The sequence below is a fragment of the Takifugu rubripes genome, chromosome 13 (genome assembly GCF_901000725.2).
Source record: "Takifugu rubripes chromosome 13, fTakRub1.2, whole genome shotgun sequence".
Lineage (NCBI taxonomy): Eukaryota > Metazoa > Chordata > Actinopteri > Tetraodontiformes > Tetraodontidae > Takifugu > Takifugu rubripes.
In genome coordinates, this window is record NC_042297.1 from 18,645,933 (window position 1) to 18,667,029 (window position 21,097).

A 21,097-nucleotide genomic window follows, 5' to 3' on the forward strand; every position below is an offset into this window, starting at 1 on the left:
TCGATTTTGTTCACGGTCAGTTCTGGACGGGTGGAGACGTGACGCAACTGTTTTCGTTTCTCCCCAAAATGTCTTTATGAGATTATATTCCTAATCTTAAACCGTAATCTAGTCGGGGAAATAACATTTTCTCCATATATTGTGACGTACACTGCAGTATAATATACTGTATATAAGCAGTAGTACAACAAGGTAACGTAGTAAAGTCCCTCCAGAATCACCAAAATTAAATCTTTTGTTCCTTAACCCATTATCAACATTTCCTTTAAATTAAATTCGGTTACATAAATTACAAACGTAATTAGCTCAAACATTAGCTCTTTGGTTGAGGTAATAAATTAAATTAAATAAAGGCCTCCAACTGTAAAGGAAAAGAGGTAGAAAATGTAACCTGTCACGTTTCTGTGTGTTTTAATGGTAAACAGGGATTTTAACAACTGGTGCTCACAAATATAATAACCAAGAGATTTAAGACAAGTGTTGAGCACTAAAATTAGGTTCATGTTAGGGTTGGGTTCAAGGCAATTGGCTGTGATAAATAATAAAGAAAATAATCAGGGAACCCAGAGAACTGCAGTGATGAATATGGAACAAAAGTTAAAACACTTTTTAATCCTTCTACTTTTATTTACAGCACATTAGATGTACAAAACCATAAAAATATACATACACTTGTCATCTAAGGTGAATAATTCAATTCTATTTTACAGGACATGTCATTTTCGGACCTCGTATATGTCTCTTCAGCCACATCACCTCCAGTTCTTGGACTATCTGCAGAATCTGCTGTTGCCATTGGTTACTAGTTCACAATGATTGCTACTGTCAATCGCTCATCGATGCATTAGAGCAACTGTAAATACGTTGCAACATTTGTACATTGTAGTTTTTCATCCAACCTGTACCACAAAAGACCCCGAGTAAATTGCAGCATTGCTATTCTGTGAAAACTGTATATAGTAGCTACGATACATTAAAATTTCACCTAAATCTTTTTACATTATATACAAAACATTTCTCTGAATAATTGCTTTTGTGGTGCCGCTACTTCTTGGTGAGGGCTAAAAATCTCCATGAAGCATTTGTGCTGTGTCTGTCAGTCGGACTAAAACTGTGAAGACGCCTATGATACGACTGAATGGATGCCACCTATACAGCAACACTGACATCCACTAAATATCAGTTCAGCTGCCACATTTGGATCATTTCATCATCAGACCGGGTTTGTGTGCTGTTCAAAAATACTTCCAAGAAAAGACTTTGGATTTACATTCTAGTGTTGAGGTCATTATAATTCTTTTTGCTGCCAGTAAAAAAAACTGTGGCAGAAAATAGGCCAGTTGCATGTCTAAGGATGCCCCTGAAAATCTGCAAACTGCATCGCACTTATCCATCATTTTCCCCTCTTAAAGCGCCAGTTAACTGTCCAATACCTCGAGGGTTCCGCTTTCTCTTCCAGATTAGCGCGGCTCCAGAAGTTGATGCAGCATTCTTCCTATGAGGGGAGTCCAGGGATTGATACTGATACTTTGGACAGTACATTATTATTGTTTTTATGAAGCATCCAGCAAGTTAACAGCAACCAGATCTCCACTAAGGACGGAGGAATCTGAGGACTTTGGAACGCAGGAAACGAATGAAGGATTTTGGGAACATTTCTCTGGATTCCTGGGCTGTGTAGTTGAAGAAGTTCTGTGGGTGAGCCAGCACATCGAACAGGGCCTTCATGAGTTTCTTGTCCTGGGTAAAAAAATAAGAGAAGCAGGTCGTCAGAGTGGACGTGTACTTCCACAAGATTCCTAAAGGGGGCGCTACACGACCAGAAGAGGTTTGGCGCTAGGCGCTGAATTCAGGATGTAGATTTAAAAGGTTGTAAAATGGGGGGGGGGGGTCTAAAATTGAGGGCATTAATTGGACTAAGAGAGATTAGTATGGGGGTAAAACCATTCACAGGTAAAAATGCGCATATTTCCCATTTCAGATTTATTTATTCAACTTATTTTAATGTCAGATACCTTGAGGATCTCTTGGTGGTTCTCGGAAGCATAGAGCCGTCCATCCCTGACAATGTCTTCTATCAGCTCCTGGTAGTCCTCTGAAAACGAACGAAAACATTTATTGATCCAGAATCGCGTAAAAGTGCGGCACAGCAGCTTCAAAGCTGCTGCCCTGAACTATTTCTCACCGTCGTATGTCACATATGGCACCTGGAAGCCCTTCCCGCTGTTTCCCTCGTTGGACCTGAACTGGATCCAAAGCCTCTTGGAGCGGGAGGTGAAAGCGATGGGACGCTCGTACGTTTGACACGTCTCGTAGGTCGTCACAGAGTTGGACAGAGCTGTGAAGCGGAGGTCCGGGTTTAGAACGATATCGCAGCGTAACTGCTGGGTTAATACGCTCAACACTTACAGCTTTTCCTCATGACTAAATAGTCTCCGCATTCGTCCTCAATAGGCAGGTAGATCTCTGGGACAACAATGAGGATCCTGCGCTTGGGCGGTGGGTTGATGGTCCAGGTACACTCCACGTTGGCCGGGTAGTTTCCAGGGTAGTTGGGAGACTCGATGTAACCGGTGAAATCCCCGAGCTCTCCTCCGCACTGTCGGTCTGCAAAGTGACACGCTCTTGTTAAATAGTTTGGTATTTCTGTCCGTGTGAGCGGGTTTAGAACCCGAAGGGAGAGACGTGCCCCGGGCACGGTCGCCTACTTTTGCACTGCATGATGTTAGTGGAGCCGTCAAAGTCGGTGGTGGTGTTCCCGGGGCAGGCGACGCAGTAGTTCTGTCCGAACTCCCCCTGGTACGTGCCCGTCGGGCAGCGGATGCAGCGGTGCGTGCTGGTGTCGTAGTAATGTCCTGGGGAGCACTGGACTGCAGGAGCCACCCACAGGTTTCTCATGTTAGCTGAGTGATTTATACATCGGGAGGACACGAAAGAGTGTTCTCGGAGGGGGATTTGTCACTTTCTTACCTTTGGTTTCACACTCCTGGAAGGTAACGGCACCAATGCGCTTGGTCACCAGGTTACCGCCGCAGGGGAAGCAGGTGGTCCGACCAACCTCTGGCTGATACGTCCCCAGTGGACACAGCAAACAGGGGACGAAGCCATCGTGGGAGTGCTGACCAGGTGAGCACTGGCCTGAACACATGCATTTGGTCAAGTCAGAGTGTAAATGTGTAAGACACCAGACACCAAGGGGGGGGTTGGTTTTTCTGGACCCAATCGTGTGGCAGCGACCTACTTGGCCTTTTCCACATGCACTCAGATGATCAGCTTTGGAGGCAACTCTAGGTTGAATATCTATTTAGTATTTATAGATAACACAAAGGGAGGGGTTGTTTTCAGGGGCTTGGTTCAGGGTCTTAGTGAAATGACCGTGATTTCTCTCCATGTCCCATGTGGGGGTGGACGCAGGAGTTTGTTGATAGCTCGTGTTTAGTCTTACGTGGGAGATGGGATCTGGGATCCAGCCCTGAAATGACTGAGGGTGACCAAAACATGGTGGCTCCTTCAGCTCTTACTCAAGAGCTTTAGAATTCAAATACATCTTCATCATCTAGACGTAAGCGTCTTTGGATTGACACAGAGCGGAACACCTGCCAGGAGGGGAGATGGTTATCAGGGCACCGACACTTCCTGTGCGGATCGGGTTCCCAATTTCTGTTATTTCTATTTAGATTTCTGTCTTTGGGATTTAAACAGGTTTCCCACCGCTGACGGCATTAAAATACACCATGGATCTATCACATTTTACCAGAATATTCCATTTTTTTAAAATAGAACTGCCACTATTCCGTTTAGCTTAAAACGCAGACTAGCAACAACGGTTTTCCACCACTCAGCGGATTTGATCCCTGCTGGCGGCTCAGAATCGAAAGAGAAAGCGTGCACGGATAGTAAAGCATCTTTAAACACGCGTCTCACCCCCACACTCGGACATGTTCCGAGCGCCGACGACCTTGGAGACTTCTCTTCCTTCCGGTCCTGGACAGACCTCGCAGGACATCTGTCCCTCCTCGTCCTGGTACGTCCCGGCTGGACACAACACGCACCGCCCCTGATCGCCATCGTAGTGAGTCCCGGCGCCGCAGCTCACTGACGGACAGGCCAGGAAAGACGCCGCGTTAGATTCTGTTCTTATTGACACGCACACAGCTAACGTCTTTTAAAAGAAATACCCAATATTGGACGCAGGCCATCAGGTTGGAACAAATGGAACTATTAGAGCTGTTGAAATCAATAATTTTCTTCAAGCAAAAACAAACACAATAAAACCCAAAACAGACGTCTGTGTGCGCATGTGAGGGCTTGTATTTGACAACAGGTTAGCAGACAGATGGATGACGCGGCGTGCTCTGGGAGAGGGACAACGTAGCAACGCAGACATGAAACAACAACGGGAGCAGGATGCCCCGAGGGTCGCCGCGATCAAACGCTCCCCAACCACACGGTAGATTCACCCCGTAAATACAGCAGCTCCACTGCGTGACAAGATCGTTCAAGTAGAGCCACCGGTTCACCATCAGCCGCCTCTCAAGTGTAATCACACCAGCCCACATACATATTTCAGAAGGCTAAACTTGATGAAGAACATCTTTAACACGGCAAAGGAAACAGCAGAGCCGGGGCAATTATTTAATCTGTTGACAGATCTGAGAGTTTTACACGATAATGAACATAACAGGTATGATTACCCGATTCCAACCTGGGCTTGAAATGCTGCAGCTGGGCTGAGTTATTTTTCCACCGGTTCTGGGTGGGTTCAGGCTGTCACAGCTAATCTGATGTGTCCAGACAGACCGGCTTTAGTTCGCCGGCACGCAGCTGATAAAACAAGCGCTGAGAATGTTTAATAAAGTCTTTTAAATTCTGTGGCATAAAATAAAGATGGATAATCCCTCTGAACATCATCCATCGCACACAAAGGGGGGTTTAGTCCCGTATGAACAAAACGTACAAGATGGTCGCAAAGCGTTTCAGAGTATTAGTAAATCTGAAGATTATTGTATGTATTAGTAATTGTAAATTTAGAACAAAATGACTACGGTTCTTCTTTTGGAACAAAAACTTTTCCTTAAAACAACAAACTAAACCATCAGAACACTATAAAATTACAGTGATTTGACGCTAATTTGTCCAGATGCGTTGAAGCTGATCTCGATGACAGAACAACTAGGATCTCCTGCCCTTGTTTCCTGCCCTTCACACATCTAAATAATTCATACATCATGCATCAAGGAGGAACTTTAATGCCACCATAAGTGCCCACACCTCTTCTAAAAGCAGACGAGGGAGCAAATCAAAGAAAATATTTCCCTTTTATTCCACAAAAGTTCAAACGCTTTATTAAAGGGCCCTTTTGCTTTGGTTCCTCCCATTCCGACTGATGTCTGTAATTAATTTGGGAATTGCTGTGTCTGTCTGATGGTCTTTAGAAGGCGACTTGGAAGATGAACTCACATCTCATAAGAATAAATCGATTAAATCCTTTGACTGCATTACAAAAAATGTACCTAAACTGCTGCTTTTAAGTTCTCCACCAACATTTCATTGCACAGAAGCTTTAACGTACGTCCATCATACACATCTCAGCAGATTCTCCAATTCCAAAAAAGAGAGAAAATGTAATTCTCTCAAGAGCAGTTTATTTTTTCAACGCTATTGTTTATTCTGAAAGACCATAAGGGACCCACCGTTGCATTGTCCTCAAACAGCTTTTATTTGACAGAGGAAAGCAGCGAGAGAAGAGGAGAGAGACAGAAAGACAGAAGGAGAACCTTGAAGCCTTTCAAATGCAAAGAAGTGCTTCTATATAGTCCTCGAACTGATGGCCCCAAAGAGGTTTAAAAGACCTTTCACCTCTATTCAAGTTCCTAGTCTTTGCCTACTTGATGACATAGGAAAACACTCCGGTATCACAGTGGTAAGGAGCTGAACCCAATAAAAGGGGTCAGGTTTCTGAATCCCCCCATTCTGCTCGGCCCAATCGCTGCTTGCGCCCATCAAGCGGAGGCCCAAACAAATGATGCTAATTGATTCCCATGGTGTGGCTGAAGTCAATTCTCTTGAGCAGTTTAGTGGCCGGGGGTCATGCAAAGTGGCCTCAGTTGGAGGGCAAGGGGGGGGGGGGGCACAGCACTCAAACTGCCAGCTTGAATCAACAGCACTTCCTAAACATCTTCAATGTTAAAACAAACACACAAACACACCCAGACACAGAAGTCAAAGAGGTGCTGGTGCGTTTCGGTGGAAGCGTCTCAAAATGTTCAACGCCAGCTCTCCCAGGTTATGATAATATTTACGCTGAGGCTTCGAAACGAGCCGAGTCGGAAAAACGGTCAACAAATATCAATAAATAAAGGTCTGATTCGTTAGATCATTGAAACCATTTTAGTTAATTAAAAACAATGTCCCGGAAAATAAAAACAAGCAGCCATTATCCAGAATGAGTCACACACCGGAGCAGGAATAAAGGGCGCACGGATTTAAAAACATCATTTTTCCAAACACACACCCACACGGTAGACTGCTGTCATCCCTCTGAGGCTCCGAGAACAAGCCCCGAATGGAGGCTTCAATGGAGCGGGTAAATTGAAAAGGCCTAAACTGCAGTCGGAGCTGGGGCAGAGTGGGAGTCGGGGGAGGAGGGGAAAAATATAGCTGTTTTAAAGAGCTGGAGGTTAAGAAGAATGCCTTTCAGACCCCCCCCCACTTCACCCCAACCCTTTTTTTCTTCTTCTTCTCCTAAATTACATGTCTACACCCCTGCTATGGCCAATAGACTGCTTAATGTTGACCTGTAAGTGTAGCGGGGGAGTTAAAAGAATAAACACCCCAGAACTTTACTGTAGGAAAACAGCACTAATGAAGTGGTGCAGCCTGGGCTTAAATCACGGCCGTGCGGTTCGGCCGGAGGAACGGCTTTGATTGAAAGAAATTACAATACTGACTGCTCGTGAAACTAAAGGATGGCTGTAGTTTTGGAGGCCTTCCATCAGCCTCACTGAACCCCAAGAAATGGAAAAAGTGTGACATTTCCCAGACTGATATTAAGACAACAGGCAGCAAACTCAGTGTGAGGCCCAAAACGAGGGGAGAGCTTTCCTAAAAGCCAGAGAAACCACATGTTACAGTAGAGAGTCGATTTTATGAAGCTTTTCCCCGTCACAGATTGAAGAATTGCAGAATCCAGCGACTCTGCCCACAGCCGGCTCACTGCACACGTGTCCTGATGCTGGCACATCTCAAACCAACAACAGTCCATCTGTTCCCTCATTTTCACTCCCGGTTTCATTACAGTACGTCTGCAACCCAAATCTGGCCCTCATCTGGAGAGCACCTGCTCCAAAGCCAATCACTGCAGCAGCTCGTCTAAATATATCTCACTGTTTTGCACAATTTCAACCGCTCAAAGGCACAACTGTGATTCTGGTGTGCGGTGAGACGGAACTTCCAGTTCCACATAAGTGTTTCCCCCCAAACCTGACAGCCGGCTGAGTGATGCCAACGCTGGCGATGAACACTGATTAAATAAACACAGAAAACAGACTCACCACATTTCCTGCCGATCAGCACCTGCCCCGTCACGCAGTGTCCCGGCAGTTCCGCCGGCTGGCTCTGACTCTTGCCCAGCTCATAGTCTGATCCGGCAAAGTGGAGGTGGAACTGTTCCCTGTTGATGGACTTCCTCAGGGTCCTGATGGTCTTCCGGAGCCTCTTCTCCGAGCGGCGGCGCACGCAGGAAAGGTCACAGCTCTCTGCTGAGAGAGGCACTTGATACCACAGCTGCTTCCACCACACAGACGCCAACAGAAAACGCACATTCATGAACCGCTGGTCACATGCTAGACACCCTGCTACCGGTCAAACGCTTCACCCTGGAGCCCACCACCATAACAGAGTCAAAACAGGAGATACTTCAACGGGTTCAGTCGGTTTAGTAATGAACAGGCAGCAACGGGAAAAAAAGACGGAGAACGAGGAGCAAAAGGAGGCCGTCGGAGAGTCGGCGCATGGGAGACCAACCTGTTACCTCCTCTAGGTTCACATCCAGCTCAAACTCGGCCATGATGGAGGATCCGTCCTCCTCGCCAGCCTTCCTGCCGTGGCGGCTGCGCGTTTTCTGCCCAGACGAGGTGCAGCGCAGCCTCACGTAGCTGAACTGGACATTTTCAGTGAAGAAGAACTTGCTGTCTGTGGACATGGGACATAAGGATCAGCCATCCGCACACACACACACACACACACACAAAGCAATATGATTAAGAAACTAATTTCATGTTGATAGCAAACACTATAATTCCTTTAATTTCATTATCATGTGTCATTCTGGGATGTTTAAAAAGCCTCTGGAGAAGAAAGGCAGTCCTTCAACTCAAAGCTCAAAGTCAGACAGGACTGAAAGGCACACGATGTCTAATTACATCCCCTCCTGTCACTGCCAGACAAAGTGCTGCACCGAGACAGTCAAGACGTTCAAAACCACATCAATATCGCCACAAATTTCTTTCACATTTGCCTTTGGTTTTTGGAACCCTTTGAAGCTGCCTTCAGGTCTGGTTATCTTTTGTGGCTTCAGACGCTGGCAGTTCTTGGTAAACCAGAGAGCAAGTTGTTATTTTAAGGCTGATGCGTGCTTTTATTGTTGGGTGGTATCCCCGGTACCTGAGAGCGCCCAGTTTAAACTCTGCTTCAGATTCTCGTGACTCCGCTTTAAGTTGCATTTGGAAGTGCCGGATTTGAACGTGGCTGTTGTCTTAATGCGTGGGACGGTGGCCTTTTCTGAACCTGCGAGATGAGGAGGCAGAGAACCTTATAATTTAGAGCTATTTATGTATCAACTGAGACTGTGCTGCTGCTGCGCACGAAGCTCTGTGAGGCAGAGCGTAAAGACAGATGCAAATCGGCGATGTGAGTTACTCGCCTAAGCAAGACAAGCCACTGTTGTTCCTTTGTGTGTCAGCCAGGCAAGGCAGCGGCATTCCGCAGGTCACCGTGTAGGAATCCTCCATCCCTGAAAACACACAAGAGGCCGTGACACGCAGACCAACACAGACAAAAGTAAAGACGGCAGAAGTTAGCGAGAGCAAACTGGCAGCGTGTAGGAACACGAAAAGTTGTAGTGCAGACTGACACCGGGACTAAGACAGACTGACTCCCTGACTAATTACACTTCCATTAGCAGACCTTAGCATCAGGTGATGCCTGACCTTCACCTTGCCTTTTGTGTGTCAGGTCAACTAATGACTAACTAATGCTATTGTTTCCAGACTAGCAAAGACATACATGAACAACGGCTGACAAAAATTTAAATGAAGAAGAGAGGTAGCACAAACCAATAGGACACAAGTTGTAAAGAGACAATTCACAAAAAAAATGAACAGACATTATCTATCAAGCAGGATGTCAGATAATGGTTGGGAGAATGCTCCATAAATCAACACGTATGCTGTGTTGTCGTCTTATAGATCCACTGACAGCCGCATATGTTGAAGTTCAAAATGTGCTTTATAAATAACTGGGTAAAGCCATGGCACCATTCTATCCAATGGCGCTCAACTGAGCCATCATACTTACCTCTGAAACCTCTGTGAGCATTTTGTGGATTCACCTCTCCACTATCACATCATTGAGAAGGTTGAGAAGTGATGTGAGCTATGCATTTAAATTCTCATGGTGAGCTTATGCTACAGCGACTGTAGACTGTAGTAGACCTGTAATCATGTAAAGTTCCAAACAAACCCTGTCATGACCGTGGCTATGAGGACGCATCAACTCACCACTGCTGATGTGAACTTGAGACTGGCAGGTGAGAAAGCAGCGGTCTCCTCCCTCCTGCTTGCTACAGTTCAAGGTGGGTTTAGAGTGGGGGTTAGCCGGAGGTAAACCCTGGGCCTCTAGATGGGAATCAGAGCAAAACTCCAAGGTCAAAAAAGGGACAGTCCACATTAAAGCAAAAGCGGGACCTGAAGGTACAACAACAGTCCTGACGGCGTCAACCGCATCACGGCTGCTTGACGCGAGCACAAGAAATCCAAGTGACAGGAAAGTGAAGAGAAATAAGAGAGAATCAAAAGTATCTCCTGTTTTTATCCCCCATGAGTTTAATCTACACGGATTGTTGCACCAGGCGACAGCGTTCAGCTGATTCTCCTCTCATAAACCAAGATGGCTTACCAATACAGTCCTTCTTGTTCCAGTGGAGCTTATAGCCAGGATGGCAAAAGCATTCAAATCCCCCCACAGAGTTCTCACAGCCGTGCTCACAACCGCCATTGTTCACGCTGCATTCATTTATATCTGAGGGGGAAAGGGAAAACACCGTCGGCAAGTGCTGGCCTTTGTGCTCCCCCCTGCGCCGAGCGCGGCCGTGTTCCGCTCAACTTGTCATGTGTGCAGACTCACCTCCGCAGTGGGCCAGTCCATACAAGGTGTAGCCTTTGTTGCAGAGACACTGAAAACCACCAGGGGAGTTCACACATGTGTGATCACATGTGCGCTCGAAAAAACACTCGTCTATATCTGTAATCACAATCAGGCAGGTGATATGAAAGCAGGGCAGGTCGGCTGTAATGTTTACGAGGAGGGATTTCCCGACCGCAGCGCACACACGTACCGCACCTGATGCTTGATGGTAATTACAGGTCAAAGACGAGGCAGTTTCTCGCCGAGACAAATTTAAACGCAGTTGCATCAGTCTGAAGCCACCTGTGACGCATCTCCGTCACTTTTTTTGCTCACATTTGGGAAGCGACAGGTCATCAAACGGAGTCGTACTCGATCGGAGAATACTGCCACGGTCAGGTTTGGACTTGTGCAAAATATTTAATATTTAACACTATACAAACACACATTCTACCCCCCATCCCCCCCGATCATGACGAAGGGCGTCCAGCCCACAAAGCTGACATTATAAGAAATGAATCGGTTTGTTCAACATTTGGTAATAAGTGAATGTAAATTCCTCAGTGAAAATGTCACATAGTTGGACGTTATCAGCCTACATTTATCTGGGCTGTCGCTTCACAACCAGTTCCAACTACAGAACGATTGTTGAGCGGACGGTTGCCGGCGGTTTGAACAGAGCGGTTTCTACCTTGGCAGGAGCGCTCGTCCGTTAGCAGCTTGAAGCCCTTTCTGCAGTTGCACTCGAAGCTGCCGATGGTGTTTCGGCAGAAGTGTTCGCAGCCGCCATTGTGAAGCTCGCACTCATCGATATCTGTGGGGGAACAGGTGAGGATATCCTTACAGCACGTCAAGCCGACTTCCTGCACAAATCGGTCACGTCAGCTTATTGCAACAATGGCCCAATCCCTGGAGGTTGTTTGGGAACTCGCCACCTGACCTTTGCATGTTTTTCCATCCGGCTGTAGTGTGAAGCCAACGGGGCAGCTGCAGCGCACACCTGTGGATGTGTCTTTACAGGTGCAGTCGCACCCCCCATTGTTCACAGCGCAGGTTTCTGAAATTACAGCACACAAGGAGAATGCACATGAATTACCTGCTTTCTTTGCGGGGAAATGCAACATTATCCCTCAATGCCAGCCCCAAGATCCCTAGAGAAACACCGCCGTTATCATAGGAGCGCTACCAGCTCACAGCAGAGCAATATTACATAATATTACTTTTTACTCCCCTGATACACCCATATTTACACCCATACACTGGAGAGTGCTTCCGTACAGCTACCATAACACTGACTGTTATTTCTTATGCTCAGCGGGACTCTCAGACCCAAATATTTGGTTACATGCATCACCCAGAATCACACAGCTGATAAATACTAACTACACAAGTAAAGATTCACAGGCTGCCCCTTTCCAAATGTGAGGAAAACGCGAAATGTACCACACTGTCACAAATGCGTATTTTTCAGGGTGGAACCGGGGGTGAGAACGCGAGTGCACGGCCATTTCACAGTTTGCTTAAAAGTCTGAGGAATGCATAGGTTTACTAGACATTAGTAGCACCCCTGAGTGGCTCCTGGCAGCACAGCGGGGGCTGAAGGTAACACACATCAGGGTAAACGAGTGATGAACGAGTGTCATTATTACCCATTAACAGTCGCCGCTTGACCCGTTTGTCCACCTCGGTAAAGGATGTGGAGTTGTGCTCTGAGGTATCGGTGCTGGCCTCGTCTCGCTCTGTGATACACAACATTGTCATCCTTAATATAGCAACTGACTGGGTTCCAGCAATATAATGGATCATGGTACAGACATAGCATACAGCCGAAAACACATTTCACTTCAGCTTCCCACTGGTCACCTTTTAATACATGTTTACATGTGAGATATTCAGCCTGTGGCGCTTTGCTGTGTGTCTGATAACGCGCACACGTTAATCTGGAGACAACATCGCTGAGATTCGCCCAGACCTCACACACACTGCGGCTGGAGGGATGGATATTACCCTACTTCTGATCCTTATCCTACAAAACCATTGTGTAGAAAAATGCACCAGCAGTAGAGCCCACAGAGAGAGATGTTTCCATTTACTCTGCTTTTTGTTATTTCATCTCCACTTTACAAAAACACACACACACATTCCAAGCACTCGTAAGGTCGAGATCTGCACTGAAATGATCATAAACCCAATAAAGCATAATTCTGACCCGTGGATGACCTATTTTGGTTATAGATATGTAAGCAAATAGCAAGTGAGGTAACATTGTTTAACAGCGAAGGAAGTATGAAGGGCAAATAAAGGCGGCATTTATAATTACATTTCCCTTTGGGTTATAATTTCTCTGTATCTCAGGGGAAATCTGAACTGAGAGGCTCGTTTCTGCCTCTCCAAAGTTTACAGGCAGACCTTCCTAACACCCAGGAGAAATCTAGTAATGAGACTCTCTGTCCTCCCTTAAAAAGCCAAACTAAGTCTCGCTTTTAATCTCTTCAAACCGATTTAGGTTTGATGAATTAATAAACGGCAAGCGAGCATTCAAAGGCTGATAGATGACAACACACATCAGAGGAGTGAGACGTGCTTTCAGGGGATTTGGGATCATCAAAGGCGACACAACGTGTTTTAAAACACGAACTGGCAGCCGTGCTGACGGGATTTTACAGTCTGCTCGTTCGCTAAAAACAAGTCTTACCTACACAGGACCTCTTGTCGGGTTGGAGGGTGTACCTGAGGTGACACCTGCATATCGGGCCGTTCTCCGTGTCCTCGCAGGTGTGCTGACAGCCGCCGTTGCCATGGTTACACGTCACTGCGGTCACGTGAAACAGGAACGCGTTACATCATGCCGTGATTTGCATGCGTATGTGTGGCGTGCGTATGGCGGGCACATACAGATGCAGTCTCTCTGGTTCCTGGCCAGCTCGAACCCCGGACGACACTCGCAGGCCACGCCCCCTTTGGGTGTCTCTTTGCAGATGTGGGCGCAGCCGTGCTCCTTATTCATACAGCTGAGGCCCTCTAAGATAGGAAGAGGTTGAGAGGCACACAAAGGCACACATGCTAAGAGGTTAGCCCGGCAACCCAGAAGACAGTGATTGTTCTCACACCTGACACGATCCACGGACATCAGGCCACGTGTGACTTCCAGCACTTACACAGAACCAGGCCGAAGCGTTTATTCCCTGAATAAAAAGCTCGCCATCCCTGTGGCATCGCCATCGCGTAAGGCCTGGCTGTAAAATGAGATGAGCCGATGTTTACATAGCTCATCTCTATAGTCGAGTGGAACTGTCCGCGGGATTTACCAGGGTTGTCGGGACTCAATGGAGCGGAAAGTACTTGCATTTAAGTTGACTTCAGTCAAGAAGACAAAACAAAAGCACTCCAGGCTAATCTGTGACACAGAGCAGGGTGTTGCTGTTATTAGCGCATTTTGTTCTCTGGGACATGGCGATCCTTTTCCCACAGCATGTTGCTGCCGCTGATAAAAGCTCGGGGACGAGAGTCAGCTTGAACCTGTCACCCCTCATTGTGCCGTCAATCCAAGGTTTGTATATGAGATTTGGAGAATTTGCTCAAAGTCTTTTTTTTTACATAGATCGGAAGGGTGGGGGGGGGGGGACATCACAACCACACAAAAACACAGCCTGGAAAAGCAATTATGACACACTGCAATGCATTTTTGACAAAAAAAAGGAAAAGTGAGCTCGGTGGAGTTGATCGGCGCTGCCACAGATGTGTGTAGGGTGTGTACTCACCCACGGAACGGTGGATGCAGGTGTGCTGGTTGTCACTTAGGAAGAAACCATCTTTGCAGCGGCACTCGTAGCTGCCCATGGTGTTTACGCAAATGTGCTGGCACCCGCCATTGTTGAACTTGCATTCATCCACATCTAGAAGGCAGCAAAGTGAGTGGCACGGCTTCCCAATTTTTGCTAATTCTTTCTATTTTTCAGAAACAGTCTGATCTGTTCAGATCATGAACAGATTTGGAAACGGGCCACAAACACTGCAAGTTCTTAAAATACCCCATTTAGGTATTTCGTTATTCAACTAAAGGAGGAACATCTTACCCAGACAGTTGTGTCCATCGTGCGCCAAATGGAACCCATCATAACACGTGCAACGGTAGTTGCCGGGTATGTTGTTGCATTCGTGCACACAACCACCGTTAGACTCCAAGTCACACTCATCAATGTCTGCGAAACCACGGAGAAAAAATCATCACAATCTCTTCCAACAGTTTGGATTTTCAGTAAGAACAACTGCAGTGACATAAACGGATGCACGGTGCCTATTTTTAAAGGTGCAAACTTCCAAATTTAGCAAAATAAAAGATACAGCAGCTTCCAAACGAGAAACTGGTATAATCGATTATCATGCCATTCTGCATCACAGTCACTGCGCGATCTCTTGGATCCGACGCGACAGTTTTGACTCTAAATAAGATCTGTGAAACAAAAAGGATCGTGTTACCTTCACAGTGATGTCCATCGCCTTTAAAGCCTGCTTTACACGTGCACTTGTATGAACCGTGAGTACTTTGACAAATAGCATCAATGTGACAGCCATCACTTCCCTCTGCACATGGATCTGGAACCCACCGGGATTTTATAGGTTAGGACCACCAAACCAGGAATCTTGTATTATAACACATTCAGCATAAGCACTTTTGTTTGCCGTGTTATCCGAGGACGGCGCTTATAAAAATGCAAGCGCAAATAATAATAATTATAAGATTGAATTTACGAACCCTAAAACATAACGTGCTCTCGTAATAGAAGCGATTTGAAGATATGCTGAAATAATCCGCCGTAAACAAACTGTCTTGAATTCACTCGCGTGTACGAGTAACATGCGCGTTATATTCCCTCAACACAATTATTACTTCCCAATTACGCACTGTTGCACATGTAGGGGGGGAAATCAAGCAGTGAGAAAATTAACACAAGCGCACTCAAGAAAACGGAGCGTAAAGTAGCGACCAGAAAATACGACACCCACGGACACACACACACGCATGCATGCATGCACACACGCTTACAACCGTCCCACCTCGAATCTCTGGAAGCGCTCTACTTTGGTGACTGTTTAACAAGAGCAAAAACAAACACAGGTCCCTCGCAGCCCAAATCGCTCCCATGGTGATATGATCCAAGTTTAGAGGTCTTCTCAAAAGGACGCGTATGCACTGAAGTGGTGAACGAGAGTCCGCCTCATTTTCATTCTAGTCTGTCAATCTGCTTCACAAGGGGCTTTTGAAAAGAGAAAGGAGTGTGTGTGTGTGTGTGTGTGTGTGTGTGTGTGTGTGTGTGTGTGCGTGTGCGTGCGAGAGACCATGAATGAGAGCGTGCGCGCGCGCAAAGAAACTCAGCGCGTCAAGTCAGCTAGATTGACTGAGCAAAACCGGAAGTCTGTGTAAAACGCTTTAATCCAGGTCCGCCCAATATGCGCTTGTTTTGAAAGTCAGGACAGGAAATACTTGGATGATGCGATTATCGAATTATAAAATATAACTGCTATAAACGCGGCCTTTGGTGTTTGTTTTAGAGCTGACCTTCAAAAATCCAGTCTAAACAAGACAAAGTTATGAGGCAGTCATTATTTGGCCTAGATGCTAGTTCCGGTTAGCCACTGTTAGCCAAGCAACCTGGTTGCTAGGTAACGCCGTAATCGTTCCTAATTTACGACGTATAGATGAGGCGAGCACCATCTATGTTTTTGTTTGCGCTTGATTCATTAAGTTATACAAGAAATACGAAAAAGGGAGAAACAATAATGCCTCGCTGTTTCAAAACATCTTTTAAAAGAATCCTTCCAAATAGCTTCTTCGTTTCAAATCTGACGGTTTGTTAAGAGCCAAAGCTAAAACGATGTTTTTAGCAATAATTTAAACCACGTCCATCGAGTAATGATTAAGGTTAAAAGGGGAAAAAATATCATGTTGGTCGATAAGGTAAAACTGAGTACTTAAACAAAATAATATAAAGTGTCGACCAATGGGGATATTTCCCCTTCGTGTAGCTCGTCTGCCACCTATGGGTAAAAACATGTACAAGTAAACGTTTGTCTTTTCTTTATTACAATACTGAACTAGTTTGTGGTAAAGTTAAGAGACAGAATACATCTACATTGCATGTTTAAACAAGTGCACAAAAAACAGTTTCTGAAAGGCTCTACACCAGTTTCCAAAGCTTCACATAAAAGTTTCCAATAAATAAATATAAATTAAGATATCCATAATGAAAAGCTCAAGAGATTCATTAAGGCACATCTTACATCCCAAAATGTACCTCCTACAAAAATATGGCAACCCTCCAGAGAGAAAAACAAGCTTATTTTCTAGGTTTCAAAAAGGGAACCAAAATTTCTCCTTTTCATAGGAATCATAAAATGTTCAGCATTTTCATAACCCTGCCGTAAAAGTTGATATATGTAAGAAAAAAGTAGCATCACATCAATATTCTAGAAAAGTAACCTAGTAGAAAAATGCAAAATAACCACGGAAGAAAGGGGTGCTCTTTACAAGCCAGTTTGGTTACGTGGGGATCCGTCACTTCGCACTACAGTAGCGAGACAGAAAAGCATCTAAAGCATTTTCCACATTCAAAACGTCTGCATAGTTTGAACTCTGACAATTGCTTCTGCAGATTAGAGACAAAAAAAAACTCACAACAGCCTCAAACATTTCAACAGCCATCTTTTACACAAGTGACCATCATCATTTGCCTCCTTGTCCTTGCCATTTGTGAAAAATGATTACAGTATTGAGCAGTTATCTATCCCTGCAGTGTCTACAGTTTCCAAAAGCAACAACAGTTTCTTCTGCTTGAAAAAAAATAAATCTAAGAACACAAAGTGAAAATATGGTACGATTACACTGGCTAGGCATGAAAGTACATTTCCAGACATTTGTAGTGGCTTGTGTCAAACTCAAAACGAATGTTGCAAGAGCCAAAAAACTGTATTTACAATTCTAGTTAAAAAAAAAAAGTCACTTTATCATTGGCTGTACAAAAAAAATAAATAAATCACATCTCCAGTCAAGAAACAGGAATGTACTGCATGCATGGAGTTATTGGTGACATGGTTTAACAGTGAAAAGATCTGATCTACACACACTGAAGTCAAATTCATAGAGAACAGTTGTACTAACAAACCCTGGTGAGAGTGGCCGTTCATACGCTAAAATCCTAGAAATTCCTGCATTGTGCGCACGGAGCGAGCAGATACACCACCGCTGCCGTGTGTCGAGGAGTCAACACAACAGCAGAGACCGTGTCAGGAGAACTGGGGCCTTTCATTTGTGCACTTACAACTTACAAATTCAGAAAATAATAAAAGACTTGATATGTAAGAAAGTTAACAAAAATATTTACAATGTTGATCACTTAATACAAATTAATCAATAGAATTCAGAATCAGAAATGGTGCCTCACATTTTGTCCTTATCCTATAAATAACACTAATGCCCGTAATATTTTTTTTTATTTTTTTCTACCTTTTTTAATAAAAGAGAAAATCGCCTCTATACAAAAATGTAAAAAAATACCCACATAAAAAGAAACATTTAATAGAAAAAAAAAAAATCTAACATTTCATTGGAGGAATTGAAACATGGAAGTCTGCCACTGGAGACAATGTCAGGCGGATGCCATGGATAACCCTGCAGGGGGGTTCAATAAAAGCAATCACCAGCTTTCTTTCACGTCTTCCTGGAGCTGCTGAGGAAGCGCATCGGGGAGGCGTGTGGCCACTTGTGTGGATCCCAGCGTTTGTTTTTTGGAACTGCAGCAAGGCTTGAAGAGCCGAGGGTCAATGATCACCTCGCCAAAGCGACCCTTGTAGACAATGCCGCAGCACACCTTTTGCCTGAATGGGTAAAAAGAAATAAAGAAGAAATAAACCATCTGTTCTCGATCCCTTCAGTATCAGTGCAGATGGATGAGCTGACAGGTACCTTTTCCAGTATGATCGATCCAAAAAAGAGAAGATGGAGGGAGTGGAGCGTCTCTGTTTGGACTCGATGTCAGATCCATCATCAGACTGGTTGCTGTAACTGGGCGACTGAGCAGGAGACACACTGGAGGTTGTGCTGTGGGCATCAGAGTCTACCAAAAAATAAATAAAAAAAACACCCCATGAAAGATTTGTTCACCTCAACAGAGACACTATTAAAAGAAACATAGCCGTTTAATTTATTATCCAAGATTAGTAACTGTAATCAATTTTCCACATAATTAAACATGGCCAACAAAAACTGAATGGAACTAAAGCAAAAAGTGCCTGTGACTTAAAGTATGAATAAAAATAAAGATCTACAGTATTTGAATGTAAAAAAATAAATAAACTAATTATAACCCAAAATACATACAAATGCTATATATGATAAATATTCATCTGGAATGTGGAGTATACGTTTTATGCATAATTATTTCATAAGAAAAAAAAACAATAAGATTAAATAAGCCTCAATAAATTCACCACAGCATCCCGACACAAAGCACAAGATGCTGCTCGGCAGGCATTTAAGGAGAAGGTTCTTTTTAAATGCAGCCATTCCCCTCGCTCATCAAAATCTTAAACCCAGTCTTTGTAAAGAACCAACCTTGTCTCTTCAGCTTGTGAAGCCTCTTTAGTTTGCTTTTCTTCTTCCCATCGCTGTTTTTGATCTTTTTGGGTTTTGTGACCTTAAATCCTGGCCCAGCTCTGGCATCCACCACCTGATTGAGGGCGGGAGGGATGTCAATTCAAGCCCAACAGTGGCAAAACAATTGTCACGCGTTCCACCTGAACATCACTTACATGGTTCCAATTCTTCTTTGAACCACTGGGCAACTTCTTCCACCTCTTCACCAACAGCACACAGGCATTGCATATGTCTCCAACACGATCTTCTGACAGCCTTAAAGTCAAGAATAGGGCATGCAAATGCAATCAGCAACTGCTGAGGTGGTGCAACTGGTTCAATAATTACAGACACGTGCACGACAAATGATTCTTTTTAATTTTTTTTTACCCAAAACAGAGCCTGAAGGTCTCCTCGTAGCGACCGCTGTCCGTAAAGCGCGAACTGGACGACTTGGTCTTGCAGATGCAGCATCCTTCGTTACTCCGGTAAATCTTTGACTTGTGAAAACCAAACATCGTTTCCTCGGTCTGTGTGACAAAAACTGAAAATACAGTCCAACGATGAGTAAAAGCCAGTCCTCGCAACGAGCAGCGTGCACGTCTGCAGGCAGGTTCTGCAAACCAAAAGGGGGCGGGAACCTCCCCAACACACGCAAGTATAGGATTATAAATATATTAATTATTTAACACGTCTGAGACGAAGATCGGTGTTTAAAACGACGTTTTTTTTCAAGTGCGTTTTCAACCGCAACAGCAATCTAAGACAAAACAACAACATCCGGATACTGGATTTAAGTCGAATTAGCGGGAACGCTAAAAACAAACGATCTAAAAAAAAACCTAAAAAACAACCACACACACACAGCGTGACGACTATATGTTGTTTCTTTTGACTTTAGAGACAAACAGAAAGAAAAAAAGTCGCTTAGCTGACTTTGTCGTTACAGTTAACGATGCAAAATTCCAAACTTGCATCCACCATGCACACCCACAACACTGTTTAGTCCGGTTCACGAGTATTACTTTCATGAGTATTTACTTTCCAGCGCAGTAGAGCTTCGCTTTAAAAACTTTTTAAAACCCTCCTAAGTCAAGAAATGGTTTCTCAATCACGCAACGTATCAAGCAACTATGGTTTTGTTCGCATCGAAAATTCGAAACAAAAAGCGGGCAACGACGCTGAAGTAAAGAAACAAAAAGCTACCGGGCTACTCGTTGACTTACGTCCACCGCGTGTATCAAAACGCACGGATTCTAAATAGGTACAGATGGTGTGCAACGCTAAGATATAAATTTAGTACATAATCCCACGAGTAAACGATCCTCCGCTAGAAATTATAACTTACGTCCTCCAGAGCGCCAAACATGGCTCATTGTTATTAGCTATTAGCATGCTAGTTAGCCGACTTTGCTACCATTACCACGCCACGCTCTCGTTCACTTCCACGTTATCCCCATTGTCGAGTCTTTTCAAACACAGTAGCGGTATTTACCTCGCAGCGAATGGAAACGCACACGTCAGGCGGCGACCGAGGCGCTATATATTCGGTCTATTTAAAAATTGCCATCCGATAAGTTTCCACGATTGTGAATTCTACACAAGACAGATATCGATGTACTTACCGAACAAAAACTTTGAATCTTCGCCGTATTCTTTTTACGCACTGCGCATGCTCTTACTACAAACGCATACAGCTGTTCATTACAATATCATTAGCATAAAAAGCCGGAATGAAAGGACCGAGCGCCTAATGACCATATAAGGAGTGCAGCCGTTGAGTTCGAATACGAATTCAACCAATTGGCGCTCCTCAGGCGTACCGCACGTCGAGCACGAATGAGCACGAATGAGCGTGAACGATGGGATTTGTAGTCAACAAGTGCGCCTTTTTACGTTCAGACTGTCTTTTGAAACTACAAGTCCCATAAGCCATTTGAATCAATGGTTAAAGAAAAACAGCACTATGTGAATGGCGCGAAGACTTTGTTGACATATTTTCAGCTGAGGAAACACGTTTAACAGAGGAACTAAAACTATTTTTTGACTATTAACCATTAA

The 21,097-nt window shown here is 44.7% G+C and overlaps 2 protein-coding genes across 6 annotated transcripts; both read right to left on the reverse strand.

Moving 5' to 3' along the window:
• Nucleotides 1–592: 592 nt before the first annotated feature.
• On the reverse strand, nucleotides 593–15,669 carry scube2 (signal peptide, CUB domain, EGF-like 2). Of its 3 annotated transcripts, none has more exons than XM_029846565.1 (23): nucleotides 15,463–15,669; nucleotides 14,884–15,000; nucleotides 14,481–14,606; nucleotides 14,166–14,300; nucleotides 13,300–13,425; nucleotides 13,100–13,216; nucleotides 12,054–12,143; nucleotides 11,345–11,461; nucleotides 11,096–11,218; nucleotides 10,405–10,521; nucleotides 10,177–10,299; nucleotides 9,780–9,896; nucleotides 8,924–9,013; nucleotides 8,665–8,787; nucleotides 8,026–8,193; nucleotides 7,554–7,757; nucleotides 3,925–4,095; nucleotides 2,971–3,138; nucleotides 2,709–2,870; nucleotides 2,410–2,607; nucleotides 2,186–2,338; nucleotides 2,016–2,095; nucleotides 593–1,740 (listed from the first exon to the last, which is right to left on the reverse strand). In XM_029846565.1, exons 1-23 carry the CDS (start codon nucleotides 15,548–15,550, stop codon nucleotides 1,594–1,596), a joined length of 3,060 nt encoding a protein of 1,019 aa, XP_029702425.1. In that variant the 5' UTR covers nucleotides 15,551–15,669; the 3' UTR covers nucleotides 593–1,593. The 3 variants fall into 3 exon arrangements, with proteins under 3 accessions (XP_029702425.1, XP_011608539.2, XP_029702426.1); XM_011610237.2 differs by having other exon boundaries at nucleotides 7,554–7,760; nucleotides 15,463–15,668; XM_029846566.1 differs by lacking the exons at nucleotides 8,026–8,193; nucleotides 8,665–8,787; nucleotides 8,924–9,013; nucleotides 9,780–9,896 and having other exon boundaries at nucleotides 7,554–7,760; nucleotides 15,463–15,668.
• A 799-nt stretch (nucleotides 15,670–16,468) lies between these two features.
• On the reverse strand, nucleotides 16,469–20,772 carry sinhcafl (SIN3-HDAC complex associated factor, like). Of its 3 annotated transcripts, none has more exons than XM_003969962.3 (6): nucleotides 20,662–20,772; nucleotides 19,427–19,580; nucleotides 19,213–19,312; nucleotides 19,016–19,130; nucleotides 18,368–18,518; nucleotides 16,469–18,279 (listed from the first exon to the last, which is right to left on the reverse strand). In XM_003969962.3, the coding sequence occupies exons 2-6, from the start codon at nucleotides 19,552–19,554 to the stop codon at nucleotides 18,099–18,101; spliced, it is 675 nt and encodes a 224-aa protein (XP_003970011.1). In that variant the 5' UTR covers nucleotides 19,555–19,580; nucleotides 20,662–20,772; the 3' UTR covers nucleotides 16,469–18,098. The 3 variants fall into 3 exon arrangements, with proteins under 3 accessions (XP_003970011.1, XP_011608541.1, XP_011608540.1); XM_011610239.2 differs by lacking the exon at nucleotides 20,662–20,772 and adding an exon at nucleotides 20,532–20,653; XM_011610238.2 differs by lacking the exon at nucleotides 20,662–20,772 and adding an exon at nucleotides 20,385–20,493.
• Nucleotides 20,773–21,097: the final 325 nt, after the last annotated feature.